Source organism: Odocoileus virginianus, chromosome 5 (assembly GCF_023699985.2).
Source record: "Odocoileus virginianus isolate 20LAN1187 ecotype Illinois chromosome 5, Ovbor_1.2, whole genome shotgun sequence".
Taxonomy (NCBI): Eukaryota; Metazoa; Chordata; class Mammalia; order Artiodactyla; family Cervidae; genus Odocoileus; species Odocoileus virginianus.
Window position 1 is genome coordinate 59,528,962 of NC_069678.1, and position 20,700 is coordinate 59,549,661.

Sequence of the window (20,700 nt, forward strand, 5' to 3'; positions counted from 1 at the left end):
AAATTAGGGGCTTTCTTTCTCCATTGACCTGAAATTTATTGCCAAGGAACATCTACCCACTGGCCCTAGTCAAGTCCTCCTGGGATGTACCACCTAAATCTAATTTCTGCAGCATCACCTGAAGCACTTAATGAATATTTATAAATTAATTCTTTATGAACACAGAGAATGAAAATCTTCCATGGACCAGGCAGCGTTAGGTGTAGAAATGCAAAAGTGTACAAGGTAGGCATGGCCCCTTCTATCATAAGGTGTATATTTTTAAATGAAGCCACTTCATAGTCAAAGACAGAACTTGAACCCCCACTGCTACTCTTATTCGCAGCAGTACATGGTATCATCAACTTCTGTCTATCTAGGGTGGGAGCTTCTGCGTTAAACCAGGTCACATCTTGACATTTCTCACTGCCAGTTATAGGCCAAGCCGGTGATTGCTGGTCCACCTGCTTTCCAGCTTCCAAAACTTTGTTGCTGTGTCTCCCCTCCCATTCTTTTTGTCCTTTAGGGTTTGTGCCTCTAAAACACTTTCTTTACTGCATCTTGGCTTTATTTCAGGGGGATTGAAAGTAAATACATGTGTACAAACCACCATCATTTCTCCAGTGCTTCACAGGGTCTTTTGATGACCAAATAAGATAGTGATAATACACCTGACACTTTCGCATGATGAAAAAGTTAGTCTCACTTTCACCCTTACTCCTAAAAGTTTGCAGAGCATCTCACTTTAAAGACCATAGCTTTTACTCACAAATCAAACCAACTTATTAAATGTGAGTTCCCTGGACCATGAAATCAAAGTGTCTACTTCATGCTGGGACATGGGTTGGACAGAGACTGTCTGTCCCAGGGTAAACCAGACCTAATTCTCTTCAATATAAATGTATAATAGCTGAAGCTAAGAAAACATCAGAAATCAAAGCCTCTGAAGTGAAAATGGTTTACCATGTAATTATTATTTGTATTATGTAAATATTATTTGCACTATTATGTGTATTATTCTTCTTATTATTTTCAAAAGCCCTACTTACTATATGAAATAAAAAGTCTTAAAAAATAATGTTCAGAAATCTCAACAGCTAAGCATATATTAAAAACAACTAAGCAAGAATCTACTGTCTTTCATTTATTTCCTTCGTTGTCCAAATAAGTTGCGGCCCAATCCTCTGAGGTTAAGTAGAGCCCTGGTTGTTTAGTTACTGCACAATCTGGATGAGTTCTGGGCACCAGAGCAGCACAAGCCCAGGAGGGGGCCAGAAAGAAGAGACTTCAACGCCACCTACCCATTCCCAATCCTGAAGAACCAGTTACTTTTATGACAGGTCTACTTGGGGTATGCAATGTCACTCTGGACTACCACTTATCACAAAAGAGAAAATGGGCTGCCCAGTCCATCACCAGATAGAATTAAACTTACTGCACCAGGTGAAACCAACATTCATTGTGTCTTTTCTTGGAATGACTAGTTGTACTCAGAAAAAGGTGTTGCTTCCAGTCAGTTCTTTACCTCAAAGGTGCTAAACTTGTTCAAAGAGCAGCCATTTGATGGTGTGGTTACCACCTGAGCACGCTGCACAAGCAACATTCCAGCATCGCTGCCCAACTGAGCTACACCAGGGCAGACGTGCCTTACCATTAGATCTCTTGATGCTATCAGTTGCCACAGATGCATGCACAACCTCTGGATGGAAAAGGAAACAAGAAAGGGGCTGTGGCACTCTCATGCATCTGAGCAAGGATGGGAAATGGAATGGAATGGCTTAAGGACATCTGCAAAGATACTGACTTCCAAGGCCATCGTTAGCTCCCTAAAAAACCCACCTGCAGCACTGTGAACACTTGGAACTGACATCACAGAGCTGAGAATGTCTGATACCAATAGAGTATGTTGGTCTATAAAACGGTGAATTACCTGGATAAAATATTCAGGTGTTCGAAAGACAAAGGAGGTGAGGACAAATGGTGTTTTTAAGAAAAAATTTCATTTTGCCTATAACCAATACTTTATTTCCTCTCAAGCAAAACATGCTCAGCCATTTAGCATACTGCATACATGAAGAAAAGAGTAAAACCGATGGAACTGCAAACCTAGCGCTCATCATTTAAGTGCCTCCTATGTACCTGGTACTAGATTAAGCACTTTGCATCCAAGGTATCATCTAATCACCACAACCATCTTAGGAGGTAGGTGTTAGTATCTTCATCACACAGATGGAGAAACTGAGGCTGAGAGAACTGAAACTGTCTAAGAGTCCACTGCTAGTGGCTGGGTTGGATTCAAAGCCCATGCTCCTTTTACTACATCACAGGCTGTCAGAACTGAGTGTACATGACCCATCAGAGCTGTGAACAGGAGCCCCTGAGCTGGAAGAGGGGTATGAGACCTAGTTTATGCCTCCACACCCCCAGTGATTTGCTTAGATATGCTTGGTGTTCTGCTCAATGCTTGTGGTGGCCCTCCAGGAATTACTGCCTGGCACCAACCATGTCCTTATAGATCAGGGACCCTCAGTCTCCAGGATCTAATGCCTGATGCTCTGAGGTGGAGCTGATGCAATAATAATAGAAATAAAGAGTATAGTAAATGCAACATTTGAATCATCCTGAAACCAGCCCCCCTACCATGGTCTGTGGAAAAACTGTCTTCCATGAAACTGGCCCCTGGTGCCAAAAAAGGTTGGGGGCTGCTGTTACAGGTCACAGAGAAGAGGCTTCTGTCTTTCCTGATAAGAGTCGCACTGAGCTCTGTACCACTCTCGTTATGACAGGGACCCTGTCCGTGCATCTTAGCCAGCCAGCCTGCAGCAGCAATTCCTCCTGCTCTCCACACACCTCTCACCTGCCAGTTTGGAGCTTCCCGGGAACCACAGAGGGAACCACAGAGGCACAGCGTGCCCTGGGATGGCTCAGGGCCTTTGCGTGCTCACTGGCTTGCAGGGCTGGGCCTTCAAGGCTGCAGACTACAAGTGGCAGGAAGGTGTGCTGCAGGCTCACCCTGTGCACTGTGGCTCAGGTTGCAGACGCCAACTCTGACATCTTAGTTCTTACCCCTGGCGGCGGCGTGGAGAGACCCATAGTGCAAGCTAGCAGTGCGGGGGAGTTGGTGCTCTGTGGGTGAACTTTGACCTACACCAGACAGTTCTCTCTTTCACCTGTCACTCTCTTGCCATATGTTCTTTCTGGGGATGTCCCTAGTGACCAAGCAACCAGCTTTATCTTCTGGTGATGCCGTGGCCAGGTCAGTAACTTAACCACCTCATGCTTGCTCCACTTTTTTCCTGGTTCACTCCCTCACTCTTGCTTCCCTGGAACCGGACAACTCCTCTCCCACTCTGAAGTCTTAGCACATCAGGTTTGTCTCAGGCAGGTTTCTAGAAAACCCAGGGAAAGATATTAACTATGATGATAGTTCTCTCTTAACATCTGCTCAGTATAATAATCAGTGGTCAGCAGTGAAGTGGATGGAAGAACTATTTTTTTTTTTTACATTAAGTCAGAGAGGGGAGAAGTGTTCAGCCTTGGTTATCAGCCTGGACTGCACAAGTTAAAAGAGATACCTCTTCTTTTTAGGAGGCTGTGGCTTTGAACAAACTCTTGTAAGTCAAAAAGGCACGTAGATTCAGATGCAGAAAGCCCTTTTTCTGATTTTGGAGTCCAAGGGCAACAGGTGAATGGTCTTAATGGCCAAAAAGAGGAGAGAAAGAGAGAGAGAGGAGAGGGGAAGGATGAAAAGGAGAGGGAAGGGGAGGAAAGGTGAGGAGAGGAGAGGAAAGAGGAGATTTACTAAATGAGATCTCGGTTCTATTGATTTCTGGACTTAACACATTGAGGTGCTCATGTTACTAGGAAGATTAAATATATCCTTGAAGTGGGAGAAGAAAGAACACTGTCCTCTACTTGGATTTCTGCTTAATACATGTCAAATACCAGAAGATCACCAGCCTTTAGGAACTCAGAATGGAATGCTCACCACCAACGGAGATCTCTGCCCCACATATTCGAATCTCGTCACTGCTGCTGCAGGCCAGCTTGCAGACAAACAGGGTTGTGCCCAGGGGAAGACCTGTGACTTGAGAACTGAGGGAGTGACCATGGTCAAAATAAATTCTTCTGTCGAACTTGTAGAGGATTAACTTGCTAGAACTGGAGGATGGCAAGCAGCCTTGTTTGGGCTTCACAGAGCAGGAAATGTTGACAGCGGATCCTAATGAAATGACATGGGAAGGCTGCACAGTCACATCCCCTCTCTTGCACACATCTGCAGTAAGATACAAATGCAAAAGATGAGTCGGCACATAAGAAACCTATTTCAGTTGGAGGGTCTGTGTAAATTTCCCAAAACTGGATAAAACAAACCCCATCAAATCATGGAAATACACATAAGCCACGTTGCTCTGGCTCTATTGGTGAAGCACAGTGAGGACAGAAGGCAACTGTCTTAAAGTCTAACTGTACTTGAACTAAAGTATACATCCTTTTCAAAATAGTAATACTATAATCAGAACTATAAATAGGAAAGTGGTGAGAAAATAGGGTTGGAAGAACATTCAGGAACACAGTTCTAGGAAAAGCCAATCTCTCTTACACGCAAATTATTCACCAAACTACTAAAAAGTACTTCCCAGAATAAATCACATTTGCTTCCCTACCCATTTATGATTTATAACACTTACTTAAATACTCATACCAAAATGATTAAAAAGCTATCACAAACACTTAAAAGGCTACTACAAACGCTAAAGAGCACATTTGGGAATAATCCCCTCTTGCTATATTAGGGGTATAAAGTATGTGTAATCCATAGCATTATTTTATAATAAAGAGAAAATATTTAGGGGCTCTGGTATGTTTGTAGTTGGAATCAGGGGTGGAAATTAGGTCTTACCATGGTATTCCTCCAAGATGTAAGACCCTAGGTAGGATGAACCACTCTCAATACAGCTAATACTAAAGCACACAAAAGTATCTTTCTTTTAAAAAGAGTTCTCTATAGTATTTTCCTTATGCCAGGTCCCACAATAAACTCTTAAAGAGAGGTCATTCTTACTCTCCAGGTGGTTCTGTATGTATAAATACAACAGCTAATCGCGAATTAGCAGTTTTTAGTAGTACTCAGTAACTGCTGATGAAGAAAAAACCCTTATAGATTCACCCTGAATTTTTAGATATGATATAAAGCCTCCACTGAAAGCCTTTTGTTAATTGTAAAATTGCTTGGATCAACTACCATAAACAAATTGGTAAAAAGTTACTTAAGTCAAATAAAGGAAATATTAAATATTTATTTTAAATGAAAAGTTTCCATTTTTATTTTCAGCAATAAGTCTCTTCCTCTCTCTTACTTTTATGTTTGTTTTTTGTTTCTTTGATCCTAATGAGTTAAAAGTACAAAATAAGTTGCCAATAAAAAAAGCAAAGAAAATGACAGCCATTATTTTCTTTTTTTAGCAGAGCTGAATCCATCCATGAATACGCTGTTAAAATTCACTTCTGTTAAAATTCACTATAACATAAAACATCCATTCATGATTCCTAACCTGGTTACCTAGTCGCTTTCTTAAGAACAAAAGATATCACTGGAGTTTCAATCATTAATATAATAAAATAAAATACATATTAGTAACATACTTAGAACCAAACTTATCCACTTAAACTTGACAGATTGCCTGAAAAAGACCATCAGAACATTTAACGCAAATGCATATTTCATCTATAACTGAGAATTTAAACCAAAAATTCTCCACAGATTAGATTACAGAAATATCTTACCTATTTTTGCCTTAACCAACAGCAACATGATGATAAAAATAAGTGCCAGTGAGCACCCGCTAACTGTATGTGCCATGAACAGTCAATTCTGGAATACACCTCTGTATGTTTCCTTGTGAAAGAAGACAAATTCATTCATGTTAAATACATTCAGAAAACACCACAATCAAAACAATTCAGAGGGCTTAAAGTGCTCCTTTAATTTTCTCTGTGTTGTTAAGAGACTTTTTAAAAAAATGATGTTTAAAATCAATAAACTAAAAATCTTAGCCACTTCTAACCCCTATGTCATTTAAGTTTCTTGGGGTCAGCAAAGAGATCTGATGAAGAGATCTGACGTTTGGAGTCCTTTAGAACTGGGTTTAAATACTTTGAGCCTATGGGCAAAAATCTTAAGCCTATGGACTTAATCTTCTGAGATTCAGTCTCACACAAAGCTTCTTTCCTTCCAAACAAGTCTGTGTCATCATAGTCAAATGAACTAGTGTTAAAATTCCAAGAGTAGTGAGAATTTCTGATTTAGTCATGTGCTCCTGGAAGTGACAGGAGATTAAAACGTGGCTCATAACCCCTACTACCCCACACACCCCAGAACTCAGTAAAAGACTGATTTCCTTGGCAGTAAAAAAAGAATTCCAAGGATTCTAAGGGGGCTGTTTCGGTTTTCCATAAGTTCAATTTTACTTGTTTGCTTGTTTATTCATTACTTATTTATTTTACTGAGAATTTTATTTTAAATGATTTGGAAAATGCAAGTTGGTGATTTCTGTTTGTTTCCAAAGATAAACCTAAGGAAAGGCTCTAGCAAATTCTCTAAATTTTATCAAAAGTGGGCCAGAAATTCATGAAGCAGGCTGAAAAGCTGTGTGATGTTGGGCCATTGGCAATGAGCCAATGCAAATGTCCACCTCTTAGTCCCATGTTCAGAAATGTGCCAGAATGCCACTGGAAAGCCTCAGAAAAGTTCACTTATTCATTCAACAGTGATGGTTGCCTTTCATGTGCCAGGCACGGTGTTCAGTGCTAGAAGTATCACAGTCCTGCTCTAGCGGGCTTCCCAGAGAGCGTCCCCTAGTTTATTTGACTCCTGTTCTTCTAACTTGGCCATTACTCAAGGAAGCCTCCAAATACTATTAGCATCTTTTCAACAGCATTTTCTGGTGGCTCATCCTTTTCCTCCTGACTTGAAAGTCTTGGAGGACCTCAGCACTCAAGACATTTTTTGTTTTTTTCTCTATTTCTACTCTCTCCTGAGGGGTTTCATCTGGTCTCTTGGCTCTCGACACCATCTGTATGCTAGACTCTCAGATGCTTATCTTCAACTCAGACACTGCAACGAGTGCCAGTCTCCTATGTCTGTCTCCTTGACATCAGTTCTCGGATGTGGCTGCTCCATATTAACATGTTCAAATCAAATTTTGGTCTCCTTTCTCCAAACTGGTTCTTCCTCCAGCCCTTTCTACCTCCGGGGAATAAAATTTTTATCCCGTGAATTGCTAAAACACCTAGCTGTCATCCTTCATTCCACCCTCTCATACCCCACAGCCAAATCACCACTAAGTCCTATCAATTTTACCTCCCGAATACATCACAGATCAGTCCTTTCACCGTCCTCACCCCAGTCCAAACCTCAGTTGTCATCTCTCCCCCAGATGACTGCCATAGCTCTTTAATGTGTCTCTCTAGTCCATCCCTGCCCCTTTCTAAGTCATTTTCACATAGCTGGCTACCTTTTAAAAACATAAATTGGATTATGTTCCCTGCTTTGTATCACCTCTATTTAAAACCCATCAGTGGATTCCCCTTGCTGTTAGAAAAAACTCCCAAGTCCTTACCACACATGACTATCTCAGCCACTGGCTGGCTTCACATCGCCTGTCTTGCCTCCATCATTTGCTCTGCTTTTTAACCTTGCTGCTCTGCTTCATTCACATCGGCCTTCAGACTGTTCCTTGAACAAGACGTGTCCTCTGCTGCTCCGGGGACTTCGCACTTTTCATTTCCTCTGCTAGAATCCTCTTCCCCTGGCTCTTAGTGGCTGACTGACTTACATCCTTCAGATCTCAGATCATGTGTCACTTCCTCAAGAGAGCCCCTCCCTGACCACTCAACCAAAGTGGTCTTGCCCAGTTCCTTTCTATGCATCACTTTATTTACATCATCAAACAATCTCCTGTGTTGATTGTGTATCAGTCATCTACCTTTCTGTTAGAATTTAAGTCACCATGAGAGCTGGAACACTGACTGTCTTGCTCGCTGCTGTATGTGAGCACTTGGCCTTGGAAAAGAAAGGCCTTATAAGCATTGAAAGAAAGAAGGGAAGGAGGGAGGAAGGGGAAAGGAATATGAGTTATAGAAAATCCCCTATAAATATCCCTGTGGGCCCTGCAGCATAGTGGTTCACCAAAGATGTCCATGCAATCCACAGAACCTGTGAATAAGTACATTGTGTTACATGACAAAGGGACTTTGGAGATGTGATTAAAGTTAGGGACCCTGAGGTACGGTAATTACCCTGGATACCCAAGTGAAAATCTGCTTGTCTCTTAGTCATGTCCAACTCTCTGTGACCCTATGGACTGCTGACCGACAGGCTCCTCTGTCCATGGGATTCTCCAGGCAAGAGTACTGGAGTGGGTTGCCATTCCTTTCTCCAGGGGATCTTCCTGACCCAAGGACTGAAGCTGGATCTGCTACACTGCAGGCAGATTCTTTACTATCTGAGCCACCCAAAAGGGCCCAACCTAATAGTATGAGTCCTTAAAAGTGGATGAGGGGTCGCCCTTTCCAGGGCCCTTTTGAGGCTGACACAGTGCCTTAAGAGTCTAACACAGGAGGGTAAAGAAAGTCTCCATAAAACCCAGAGAAGAGATTTTTAAAACTCCTCTCTGGATCCTGTCTGGAGTCACAACTGAACTGGAAGATTTTAAGTCTTAGCACTTACTAGTATGTGTATAGTTAATACCAAAGTCATTAAATTTAAACTTGACCTTTGGTTTGACAATTAAAAAAAAAAGTGGATAAGGGGGGCGAAGAATTGGTCAGAGAGCCGTGATGTGAGGACTGTGGCTGCTGCCTTTGAAGATGGAGAAAGGGCCAAAAAACATGGTGGCCTCAGAAATCTAGAGACGAATCTCAGTTTGCAGAAAATATAACATGTATTCTCTGGGTCTCAGTTTAAAATGTCGAGAAACACTGACCTAAATTGAAATCTGACAGTTCAGCTCTCTCTAAATCATAAAGGCCAAGGTCATGGCATTCAGTGGCTTCTGTGACTGGTAATTCCTGTGTTCATCACCAGCTACATCCACCACTACTGACACTACTGCCTAGTAACACTGAGCTGCTCCTGGTTCCCCCACACATCCCATACCACTTCATGCTTCTGTGTCTTTGTTCATGCTATTCTCTTACCTTTCCACTGTTCTTGGACTGCCTAAGTCTTACTCATGTATCCCAACTCAGCTCAGACACTTTTTATTCTGTCATTTACTCATTAAATAAGAACTTAGCAGTTGCCAGGTGCCAAGGACTTGAGAGTGGAGAAAAGACAAGAGTTTCAGCTTGCATGGAGCCAACATTCTGGAGTAGGTAGACCAACAGTAAATAAATAACAGATACATTCAGATAATGACAAAAGATTAAGAGAGGCTAAGGGGAGAGAGTCCCTGGGAAGCAGAGAAGCTGGACAATGAAGGTGTTTCTAGGAGGTGAAACTTGAGCTGTGATTGGCACAGGCCAGCTGAAGGCTCAGAAAGACTTTTCCTGGCAGAATAAATATTGAGTGCAAAGCCTGAAGGCAGAGGAACAGGCTTGTTATGGTTGAGGCACAGAAATAAGGTCAGAGTAGCTGGGGAAAGTAACTGTGTACAGAGTCATATGAAATGAAGTTGTAGAAGAAGGCAGGAGCCAGATCTGCCATGGATTTGTTTGCCATGGAAAGGAGCCTGGATTTTACTCTCCAATCAATGGGAAACCACTGTGTATAATTAGCGGTTTTATTTATTTATTTATTTAACTGGGTTTTAGTTAGGGTGAAACAAGATATGAATTATATAAAACATACACACAAATACAAAAGCAAACAGAAAAACTAGTCTTGGCTCCATGTATGGAGGCTGGAGTAGAAGCAAGCAGACCAGTTAAGAAGCAACTGGGAACACCCAGGTAGGCAATACTGGTGATGTGGACCACAGGGATAGCAGCAGAGATGGAAAGAAGTAGCCAGATCTTACAAGCCTTACTGATGCCTTTTGGCCAGACTGTATCTTGTATCCTACTTGTATCTTCATAGCATTCTGGCATCCTCCTATCACAGCACCTGCCATAGTAAGTAAAACTAATTTCTTTAGGTATCTGCCTGTCTCTTCCATTATCTTGCAAGCTCCTCATGGGCAGAAGCCACAATTTCTATGTCTTCATAGAAGACATGTGCTTGCAAATTCCCTGGTGGTCCAGTGGTTAAGACTCTGTGCTTCCAATGCAAGGGGCACAAGTTTGATCCCTGGTGGAGGAACTAAGATTCATGTCACATAGCCAAAAAATAAAAATAAGTATTTAGGACCAACACTGTCCACATCCAGATGATGATGTTTAAAAATAAAAGACATGCTGAACTGAATGAAACTTAAATGGTTTTTCTGTTTCTTACTTCTAGTTAGTTTAAAATAACTACAATACATTAAAACTACATTAAATCTCATTTTGCTACCTTTTGTTGTAGCTATCTTAGTTCAGTTTAAAATTAGCTTGTTTTCATTAAACTTTGGAATATTCTGGCATAAAGGAAATAACGGATTGAACTAGAAGATAACTGAATGAATATATATATCGGGATTAAAGGTTTCTGCTTCCTAACTGCAAACGGTGTCCACAGGGTATTATTTTTCAACGTGCATTGCAACTTATGAAGTTATAACATTCTCCGAATAGTAAAATATTATTTAGTTATAATAAGAATTTTTAAAATGTACATATGTATATAAAATATATATGTACACCTACATATGAAATAGGCAAAATAGAAGATTTGAGTTTACATAGTACACTGATCCAAACACAAACAGGCTTATTTTCTCTGAATGACCAGGTAAAACAATTTCTTCATTTATAAGAAACTCACAACCCCAAAGACCTTCAAGTAAATGAGGTATCTTCCAATAAAATGAAACCTTCTATCAACTGTAAACATCCTTCATACAGTCTGCCTGGAGGGTCGATATTAAAACTACAACTCTGTCTTGAATCAGAAAATCAAAGTGTGCTGTCATTGACTCATCACTCAAGTGGTGACAGTTTCCAGACGGTGAAAACAACGTCTCAGTGAGGGAGGCAGGGACCAGCCAGAAATACAGTCACTGGCAGGAGGGTAGAGCAAGAATTCCCCCTACACGAGCCTCTCTTTCCCCACTGCTCCAGGAAGAAGCACAAAATAAGCAGCTACTTCAAAATCATATTTGACTAGGCTAGGAAAAACCCTCACCATAGGTGGTAATTTCATGTAGGCAGGAACTCTTCCTACTTCCAAATTGCTTTTCTTCTGTAGCACCATAGTAAGCTCAAGGAGCAGCATGGTATGGTGGAAAAGAAAAAGGCTAGAGAGTTCCAGTTCCACTGTGTGCTATTAACTGTCAGGGTGCCATTTACTCCTTCATGACAAGAACACAGGGATACCTACCTAGACCAAGTTCCTGAGAGGATGAATATGTCTGTGTCATGGACTCCTGAGAATATCCAGCACAGGGTAGGCACTCCACTGAGACTAGCTCCCCCCTTCCTACTGGACCCAGGTTTTGCATCTCTTTTCAAGTCACTTATGACTTTCAACGTACTTGAATTGTATGTTTTGTTAGACTAGGTAAAAGGTCATATGTTAGTTAATCTTAACCCTGGCTTTCAAACAACTTAAGAACTCAGAGGAGGAAGGAACCTCAAAGGTTAGCTAATAACAAGCATGTCCTACTGCCCTCCTCCCCTGCCAACAGCTGACATTTGAGTCGGGCCACCACAGAACAAGAAAATGATTGTTTTGAACGTGCATGAAGGCTGTCTGCCTTACAAATACAGACCGTTAATTACCCAGTTGATTTGCTGAGGCAGGATACAAAATCCTTCTCTTCTGCTGGCAAAGTAACGGACAGGCATGTCTTACTGGTGGCAAATCAGTATATAAAGACAATACTTTGGAAGTCATATATTCTACATCCCTTATTTTATAGGTAGATAAACTGAGCCCTAAATAAAGGAAGCAATTTGCCAAAGATCACATTAACAGCAGAATCCAGATCAGAATGGTTTCCCAATTTCTAATCCAACATTACTTTTGCAGGTGCAACTGCTTCTGATCAGTAGCAATAGTGTCAGCAAAAAATTAGAACTAGAACTAATATGAACAATGATCTTAATACTAATAGGAATTTGTTGATCTCTTATTATGGTCAATGCACATTACATCCCATCTTTATGATACCCATCTAGTAAAGCACTTACAGTGCCTAATGCTTTAGTGTTCAGAAGGTTGAATCACCTATTTCCCTCAAACAAAGATCAAAGGACAAAACCCAGTGTATGTATAATATGTATCCATTTCTAATGATCTATGCCACTGTAAGGGTAGAAAAGGAAAAGTCCGCCAAATAGCTAACTTGAAACTCAGCCTTTGGAGTCAAACTTCTCCTCCTCAAGCCTTTCACAAGTGATGTTACGAAAAAGAGTTCCTTACCCCAAGCATCATCTCCATTTTGCTTCTAAGACTACCATTTGTTGAAAAGTCTAACAAGCCATAATATGGACAAATGGCCCATAATATGGCCCACAAGCCCCAGATTATCAAATCAGCCCCTTCATAATGTCACGTCAGATGGCTTAATGCATGCATGGTCAGCTGTGTCTGACTCTGTGACCCAATGGACTGTGGCCCTCCAGGCTCCTCTATCCATGGGATTTCCCAGGCAAGAATACTGGAGTGGACTGCCATTTCCTCTTCCAGGGGATCTTTCCAATTCACGGATCAAACCCATGTCTTCTGCATCTTCTGCATTAGCAGGCAGATTCTTTATCACTGTGCCACCTGGAAATCTCAGATGGCTTAAAGGGGAAGGAAAGTACCCATGTCAACCCCCTCTGCTTTTTCTTCTTTTTAACTAACAGTTCCAACCACCATTACACGAGCCAAATTGGACACACACCTGTTTTTCTTTCTCATGCAGCTGCTGACGCTCTCTTGAACTTTGGCTTATCTCACCAGTAAGCATCTGTAGTCCTAATTTTACCCATGTACAGGAACTTTCTTCTCTTGAATTCAAGGGTGCCTTTCTCTCTTTTTTAAAATTTCAGAGTGTTTTCTCCTTTCCCTCTTTATGATTTCTTTATCATTTTCCTTAGCAAAGATCCCCTTTGCTTTTCTTTCCTATTTTTCTAGAATGTTCTATGTCTCAGTCCTATTTGTTTCATTTCCACTTCACACTGGACATAACAGGCAGGCTCCAGACACGTTGTGTGTAAACAAATTACATTTAAAACATATTAGGGAATCTTATCAGGGCCCATCCGCAGAACCATGTGTACTGTGAACTGTCTTACAAATTGAACAAGCACTCCTACAATAGAGAAATAAAAAGGAAATAAAAGAAGAAGACATAAGACATGGATGGAGTCTTGAAAAAACAAGGTACTTTCAAATCAACTGCTGTTATTTGCAATGTTTTTTATGTCTTCATTTAGCTCCACAAGGCTACAATTTTCAAGGTACTTGTTCAATTAAGTTTCAACAATACAACCTTCTCTATTTTCACTCTCTGCATACTTCAAGAGTTATAAATAAAAGAAGGCATCTTTTCCTGGAGAGGGTGGTATTCTGAAAACAGCATGGTATGTGGGGCCAGAAGACCACCCTGGGGCTGGGTGCCATCCTGGTTTTTTCACTTCTATTCGTGTCATCATTGCAAGTAACTTTGAAAAATGGCAATCCATATTTATTGAGAAAATTAAATAAATCTCTCTCTCTCTTAACTTTTCTTCATTAGTTTATTGGAAAGGTCTCTCCTTGGACACATTCAACCTTGAAGTCTCTATTTGTGGGCACTGGCATGGGAATGGCAGGCTTATCCTTGGATCTTGTAAAATTTTGGCAAGTTTTGTAACATCAACCCCTGAGTCTTTTCTGAGTGCTATGAGGCATTAAAAACATTAAAACACATTATGATTACTTTGTTCTAAGAGTTTTCTAGGAATTTCACAATTATCTTAATATCATTGGAGGCACTCTGGGTGGGGGCTGGGGGGACTAAGTCTAGTGATCACCATGCTACAATACTCCTCAAGGCTTCTATAAACTAATAATTCAGCCCAAACCTCTGCACTAATAACCTCATGTTTCAGCATCTCTGCCTGATGTTTTACTTAATATTTCCCTTTTCTTCTGCATATTACTTCAAAAGAGATGTAAATTAAGATTCTAGTCTTAATAATCTTTTATAGGCATTTATTTAGCAATTTACCAAAATGCAGAGTTTTTAATATTTGCTTTCCTAAAAGTTAACTATTGGTATTTCTATTCTACAAGTGGAGAAATCTACAAGTTGATCACAATAATAAGAAAAACAAGAAGTAAATTCAGAATTAGATAAATTAGAACTACTTCCATGCTTGAGTTTCCTCAATTATAAAATAAAAATAGCACCTACTTCACAAGATTATTGTGGGAGTTAAATGAGAAGCTCTTAGCAAAGTGCCTGGTATATCGCAAGAGCTCAGTAAATATTATCATCCATTATTATTCTTATTATAAGAAAAAAGATAATATCACTTACTTATCAAGGACATTGCTAGAATTAAGTTATACAGTCTTGCTTTTTGACCTCTCTCTTGGTCCATTCATCTGGTTCACCACTGAAGGATTAGTTTGATTAAAACTAGATCCTATGCCTGCTACGTAAAAGGTGATTTTATGCCACCTATCATTTATGACAAAGTGACTCAGTCGTAAAGAATCCATCTGCAATGCAGGAGGCGCGGATTCGATCCCTGGGTTGGGAAGATCCCCTAGTGAAGGAAATGCAAACCACTCCAGCTTTCTTGGCTGGGAAATCCCATGGACAGAGGAGCCTGGTAGGCTATAGTCCATGGAGTCGCAAAAGAGTCAGACACAACTTTGCGACTGAGCATGCACGCAAACAGTTTTAACTTGAGGACAGGAACCGAGACTTATATTTCTTTATATTTATTACAATGATGAGCACAATGTCTTGAACATAACAGATTTTCAATACATACTTAAAAAACATCATTACCATTAGCAAAGAGCACCACAATGTTCCAAGGACAAAGGAAATTGGACAAGGCTTTTTTGGGATTTGGCTTTCTTTCTTTGGGATTTAGCCTACACAAATGTACAAGCAGAAGTTAAGAGCAGTGTTGCAAGTATAATTGCAAAGATGACAAATAACTGGCCAAAGAACAAAGCAGGTACAACAACAAAAAGTCCACAATTGAGAAATGATGTACAACATCTACTGTACTTATAGGATTTTTCTCCTATAAAAATCTCATATGTGCTTTAGAATTTTTCTACACTGTAACTCAATTCTAATGTAGCAAAGATTAAGACCTTGCCAAAATTTGGGGATTTATATAAACATCATGACATTGAAGAAACATGATACATGATAAAAGAATATTGCAAACTCTTTACCAGTCTTCTGTGCCCAAGAAAGTGACAGTAATGAGTTGAGAATTTCACATAAATATGGAGGGGTAGAGTGTCAGCTCTCAGCAACAAAGGTCCTTTTAGTTATATGCTGGACACAGAAATAGGGCATTGTACCATTCCTTGCTAATGGGAACTAGAATCTAATGTTTGTTTACCCAAGTGGAAGTGGATATAATCTTCTGAGTCAGAGATGCAAAGGCAAGGAGCACAGAGTCTGGAGCCAGAAACCTGTAACCCACTATCTGTGTGAAAGTGTGAAAGTTTCCACATCTGTAAAATGGGAATACTTATAACTGGTTCACTGCGTTTTTAAAGAGTTATAGAGTATAACAATTATACTCAAGGGCCAAGTACATAGTAGGTGCTCAATGATTTTTATTCACACGGGACATACACGGAAGGGATTATAACAAACGTTTAGAGTTTTTTAAAAGGCTAAAGTCTAATTTTGCCCTGTTCTTTAGGCTATACTATGGAAAAAACTTTTTGCATGGGTTTGGATAGCTGTTCATACAACTGAGATCTAATCATAGGGATACATAATCTTTTTCAATGCTTTTATTTAGTGCCCTTCAACCAGGTGAAACGGGTCTCTCTAGAGAGACATCTCACAGACGAGAGAAGAGGCTGGCCAGGCGGCTGGCCCCAGAACATTCTGCTAGCGACTGGCCAGGTGGAGGCTCTGGCTCTACAGAGGCCCCAGACAAGTGCTGCGGAGAAAAGGAGAATTCACCCCTATGCAAGACCAAGTTAAGATTCCTCAATATCTTAATCACAGAAGGTCCGCTTTCGAGCCTCGAGTCACTCCCATGGGTCTTGTCCAAGGCTAGAGGGGTGCCCGCTGCCCTTTCCACAAGCCACCCGCGCATCCTCCACTGAGCACGCCCACCATTCAGCAAGCTCAGTGGAGGATGAATCTGAGCGCCCCCCTCCCCTCCTCCAACCCCAACCCGGCACCCTCCTGCGAACAGCCCGCCAGGACCTTGGTGAGGAGGGGTCGTCCCCCAACCCCCCTCCACGGGAGAAGGGAGGCACGCAACCCCGGAGTCCCTGGTTCCCCCACCCCACCGAGCCCCGGTCACTCACCGCGCGCGTCGCCTGCCCCCGGCCCGCTGCGGGGCGGCGCGGAGCTGGTGGCCGGGGTGCTGTGGGGCGCACGTGCGGCGCCAGCCGAGTGCGCTCCCGGCGCGGGTGTTCCGGCGCCTACCCCGCCGCCGGCCCGGGGGTGGGTGCTCCAGCGCCCGGGCGCGCGGGGACGTGAGGCGGGCGGGGCCCGGGCCGTGGCGGTGGCCCGGACCGTCGGCGGAGGGAAAGCGGCTGCGCGGTCAGCGGTGGAAGCCGGCCGGCGAGACTCGGGTTCCTCCCGGGCGAGCTGTGTCCGTGCGTCCCGGAGCAAGGTAATTACCGCTCCACACCTCTGGTTCCCCTTCGGAACACGCGGGTAGGAAAGCCTGGCTCATCAGCCTGAGCGAGGGCTCACTGGGCTGAGGAGATGAAGTAAGCGCCAGGGTGTGAAAAGCACCACAGAATCGTGTTCTTGCCACAGGAAAGCGGCACTTCGTTGACACGCTTTAGAGAACTTTCCTCAGAGATGTTCTTCCTCTGTGCTTGCCCAGCGCTTACGACACCCGCGGTTTCCAAACGGGGCTGTGTGAAAGACTGGATGTAGGAAGAAAATACTAGAACTTTCAGTGGTGTTTGGTAACTTACAAGTAAGGGAAAATGTACATTTAATAGTTGGCATGACCCCGCCCCTAAATGGTCCCATGATCCATATATATATATTTAAAACACTTATTTATTTGGCTGAATCATGTGGATCGTTAGTTGGGCCATTGGGATCTAATTCCCCCTCCAAGAATCGGACCGGGCCCCCTACAGTGGGTCCCTGGAGTCTGAGCCACTGGACCGTCGGGAAAATCCCATGTCCCATATGTTGTAAGTGGGGTTCTGAGGGAAGAGGGAAAACTGCCCAAAATGCAGAGGGGATGACAGAGGTGACTTTACTTATGACAGTATTTCACTGAATTTAGGAATTCAACTCTAAGACCTTTTTTTTTTTACTCCTAGGAAGAAATAGGGGCTTGGCTCAGAGGTTAAAGTGTCTGCCTGCAATGCGGGAGACCTGAGTTCGATCCCTGGGTCGGGAAGACCCCCTGGAGAAGGAAATGGCAACCCATTCCAGTATTCTTGCCTGGAGGATCCCATGGACGGAGGAGCCTGGTAGGCTACAGTCCACGGGGTTGCAAAGAATCGGACACGACTGAGTGACTTAACTTACTTAGGAAGAAATAAAAAGAACTGTCCCATAAAACTTATGACATAATGCTTCCTTGTCACTTAGAATATTTGTACTTACACTCATATTTTTAAAACGCCCCTTTTAGGCTGATTAGACATATGTGTTTATTATCTGTCACTCTTGCTTATTCAAAAAGAAAATAATAAATTTGTTTAAAATAGTATTAAGATACCTTCACATTCAGTGATCACACTCCTGATCACTTTTTGGGTTTCACCTGATATCATCCTCTGTGATATGAGTGTTGATATTGATGTCATATCAACATATGGTATCTGTGTTGTGATATAAGAAAGCTGCATTTCTTACAGGAACTTCCCACTGTTACCCCTGGGCTGTTCTTCCCTTCCTCTGAAACCAGTCCAGGCTCACTCAGCCTGTGCAAAGTTAACTACCTCACCATACTGTTTGGGTGGTGGGCATAAGACCAGTTTTGGAGCTGTTCAATATGAAAAATGTGCATCTTAGAATTGACAGTGTACAGTTAGTTTTCTGAGACTGTGACATTGAAGTTTACACACTCCAACAATTTGTCTATGTGAATATTTTGATAAAAAACAAACCCTTAAATTGTAGAATCTTAACATCACTGTGTAGTGAGATAGAGACTGTGAAAATTATTTGCAACAAAGTTAAAAGAATTCAATTATTATTATTAATTTTTTACCTAAGAAAACAAATATTTTAAACTTGCTTCTTTTCTGTAATGATATGTCTCTTAGTAGTATGTTACCTAATAGGCTCTTCTGGAAAAAAATAAAAAACAAGGTTTGTCCCTTCAAATAAATATACATTTTCACACTGAGGGAGAAAGTGCTATAAAGAGAAAATTTGAAAACAAATATTTGAAAATATCACCATTATTGGGGGCTTTTTTTTTTTTTGCTAAAAATTATGTAACTTCATCTGTCACCTACAAAAAAGCGCTTTAAAATACTTACAAACAAGTATTTTATATCTTGTTTCAATCTTTCAATTGAGTGAGTGAATTTTGAACCCTTTGTTTAAAAGTATGAAAATAGAGCAGCTTCTACTCAGTTTGAAAGGACAACTAATCAGTATTGGGGTAGTAGAATTATGGTAACCAAATGTTAATAATAGGCTTGTATAATTCATGAATTAGCTTCTTTTTCTCTTATTTTTAGTGAGCAGAAAGGCTTTTTATTTTGTTAATAAATTATCAAGATGTATTTTATTCTATCTCATTTTAAAATTAATTTATATTTTAGTGTACGTTTTACAATATATATGTTGTAACTGTGTATTTGCAAAATATACTTATGTATACATAAAATTTACAAGTTAATTATAAAAACTGAACATATATTGGGGCTATATGCTCAAATCCGTTTAATTTTAAAAGCCATGCACGGACTAAAATATTTAAAAACCACTAGTCTGTTAACCTCTAACTTCAGCATGTTACAAAATTGCTGAGTCAGACACAAGATGGTGTTCCAGTGCATCTGAGTCATTTTCTGTAGGGGAACAGATGAGAGGTAATGGAGAAAGAACTTGAATTTGTTAAGCAGCAACACAAATTATGAGGAAACTTTAAGATGCAGGCAACAATGATAACCTTCATTGTTCTCTTTTCCCAAGATGCAAGTAAATCAGAAGATGGATAATCTTACACAAATACTATTAGAGAAATCATCTTCTTCTAAATCCATCAGTATATCATTCAATTAAATATATCCCTCAATTAAATATTGAAGGAAGGCTTGTGTTAATAGTTACTAATAACAGGGGTACTCCCATCCTTCCTGAATCCTCCTTGTTACTATAAGCTGCACAAGTGCAAGGATCACATGTCTTATTTACTCCCTTATCTCCAGCACTTGAGACAGTGAGTGGTACAGAACAGGGGCTCAACAAATATCTGTTGAGTTGAATTGACTTGTTCTGGAGAAATCTCATTTTTTGTGACCAACCAGGATTATAAGTGATGTTGAATCTTCAAATTTGCAGCAGAATTTTAAAAAAAGAATAGTTGGAAAATTATATATAGTAGTTGTTTTTTTTTTTTTTTTTTGGTAACTCAGTGACCCTTCCACATGGAATCTAACCATCAGTCAATATCTTTCTGTTTTCTTTCTTCATTTCTCTTCCTTTTCTTCCTTCTTCTTCTTTTAATATCTGGGGGGTTTCCCTAGTAGATACATGGTGGTTGTCTGTGGTTACCTGTCTAGTTAGAGAAAAGCAAACCTTGCCTCTATATTTTCTGAGAACAAGCCCTAGATGATGAAGAAAGCCTGGTGACGCAAGAACCTGACACACAAACCAAATTATCCATGTATGATGATTAGGATGATTTTTAAGTCTGTAGATTTGAGATGGCCATCTGTGTAGCTAGAGCTAGATGATACACTTGCAAATCAAAAACTCAATTAAGTGAATAACCACAATGACAAATACTTTTCTAGGAAATACTAGTTCAGTTTCCATTTCTAGTATTTTTCCATTCCTTTAAATGTCTATTTTGGTTCACTGTTGATACCAAAAGTCCTGAAAATACTTACAGTGTGCTATGAATAACTGAGTGTCATTTGTCAATAAATATTGAAATGGTTGCCAACATAGTGATTTAGTGCATCAGACAAATGTTGGCACCAGTTAAACTTGGTAAGAAGTTTCAGACATACATTTTTAAACTTTAATTTTAAGAAGGAGATTAGAATCTAAAATGAATTATTCATCCTTACTACTTCACAAAGTTCCATTTCTGAAAGTTTTTGAGTAGTTGTCAATTTTACTCATCTGTCCAAAGTGTTACATTTACAGGACCTTAATAAAACCCCTAAATATAATTGTACTGTCATATGTTGAAAGGCTTACGTAAAACATTGTAGTGCAAAATCCTCAAAGATTCTTAAAATGGAGAGTTGTAACTTTCCCACAACTGACATTCAGCAAGCACAGA

General features: G+C 40.7%; 1 protein-coding gene and 1 non-coding gene across 4 annotated transcripts in view; one reads left to right on the forward strand and one right to left on the reverse strand.

Annotated features, from left to right (window-relative positions):
- Positions 1-16,661, reverse strand: part of IL12RB2 (interleukin 12 receptor subunit beta 2) — an 88,296-nt gene extending 71,635 nt beyond the window's left edge. For 2 of the 3 annotated variants that reach the window (XM_070467973.1, XM_070467971.1), the window contains exons 1-3: positions 16,562-16,661; positions 5,767-5,878; positions 3,968-4,255 (exon numbers count right to left, since the gene is read on the reverse strand). In XM_070467973.1, the coding sequence (XP_070324074.1) occupies positions 3,968-4,255; positions 5,767-5,842 (364 nt within the window). In that variant the 5' untranslated portion in view covers positions 5,843-5,878; positions 16,562-16,661. Of the gene's footprint in view, positions 1-3,967; positions 4,256-5,766; positions 5,879-7,601; positions 7,796-16,561 lie in introns of those variants that run through there. The other variant, XM_070467972.1, reaches the window with a different exon arrangement.
- Positions 8,557-8,679, forward strand: LOC139035372 (small nucleolar RNA SNORA26). The gene has a single exon (XR_011488035.1). It is a non-coding gene; the product is annotated as a small nucleolar RNA SNORA26 (small nucleolar RNA).
- Positions 16,662-20,700: the final 4,039 nt, after the last annotated feature.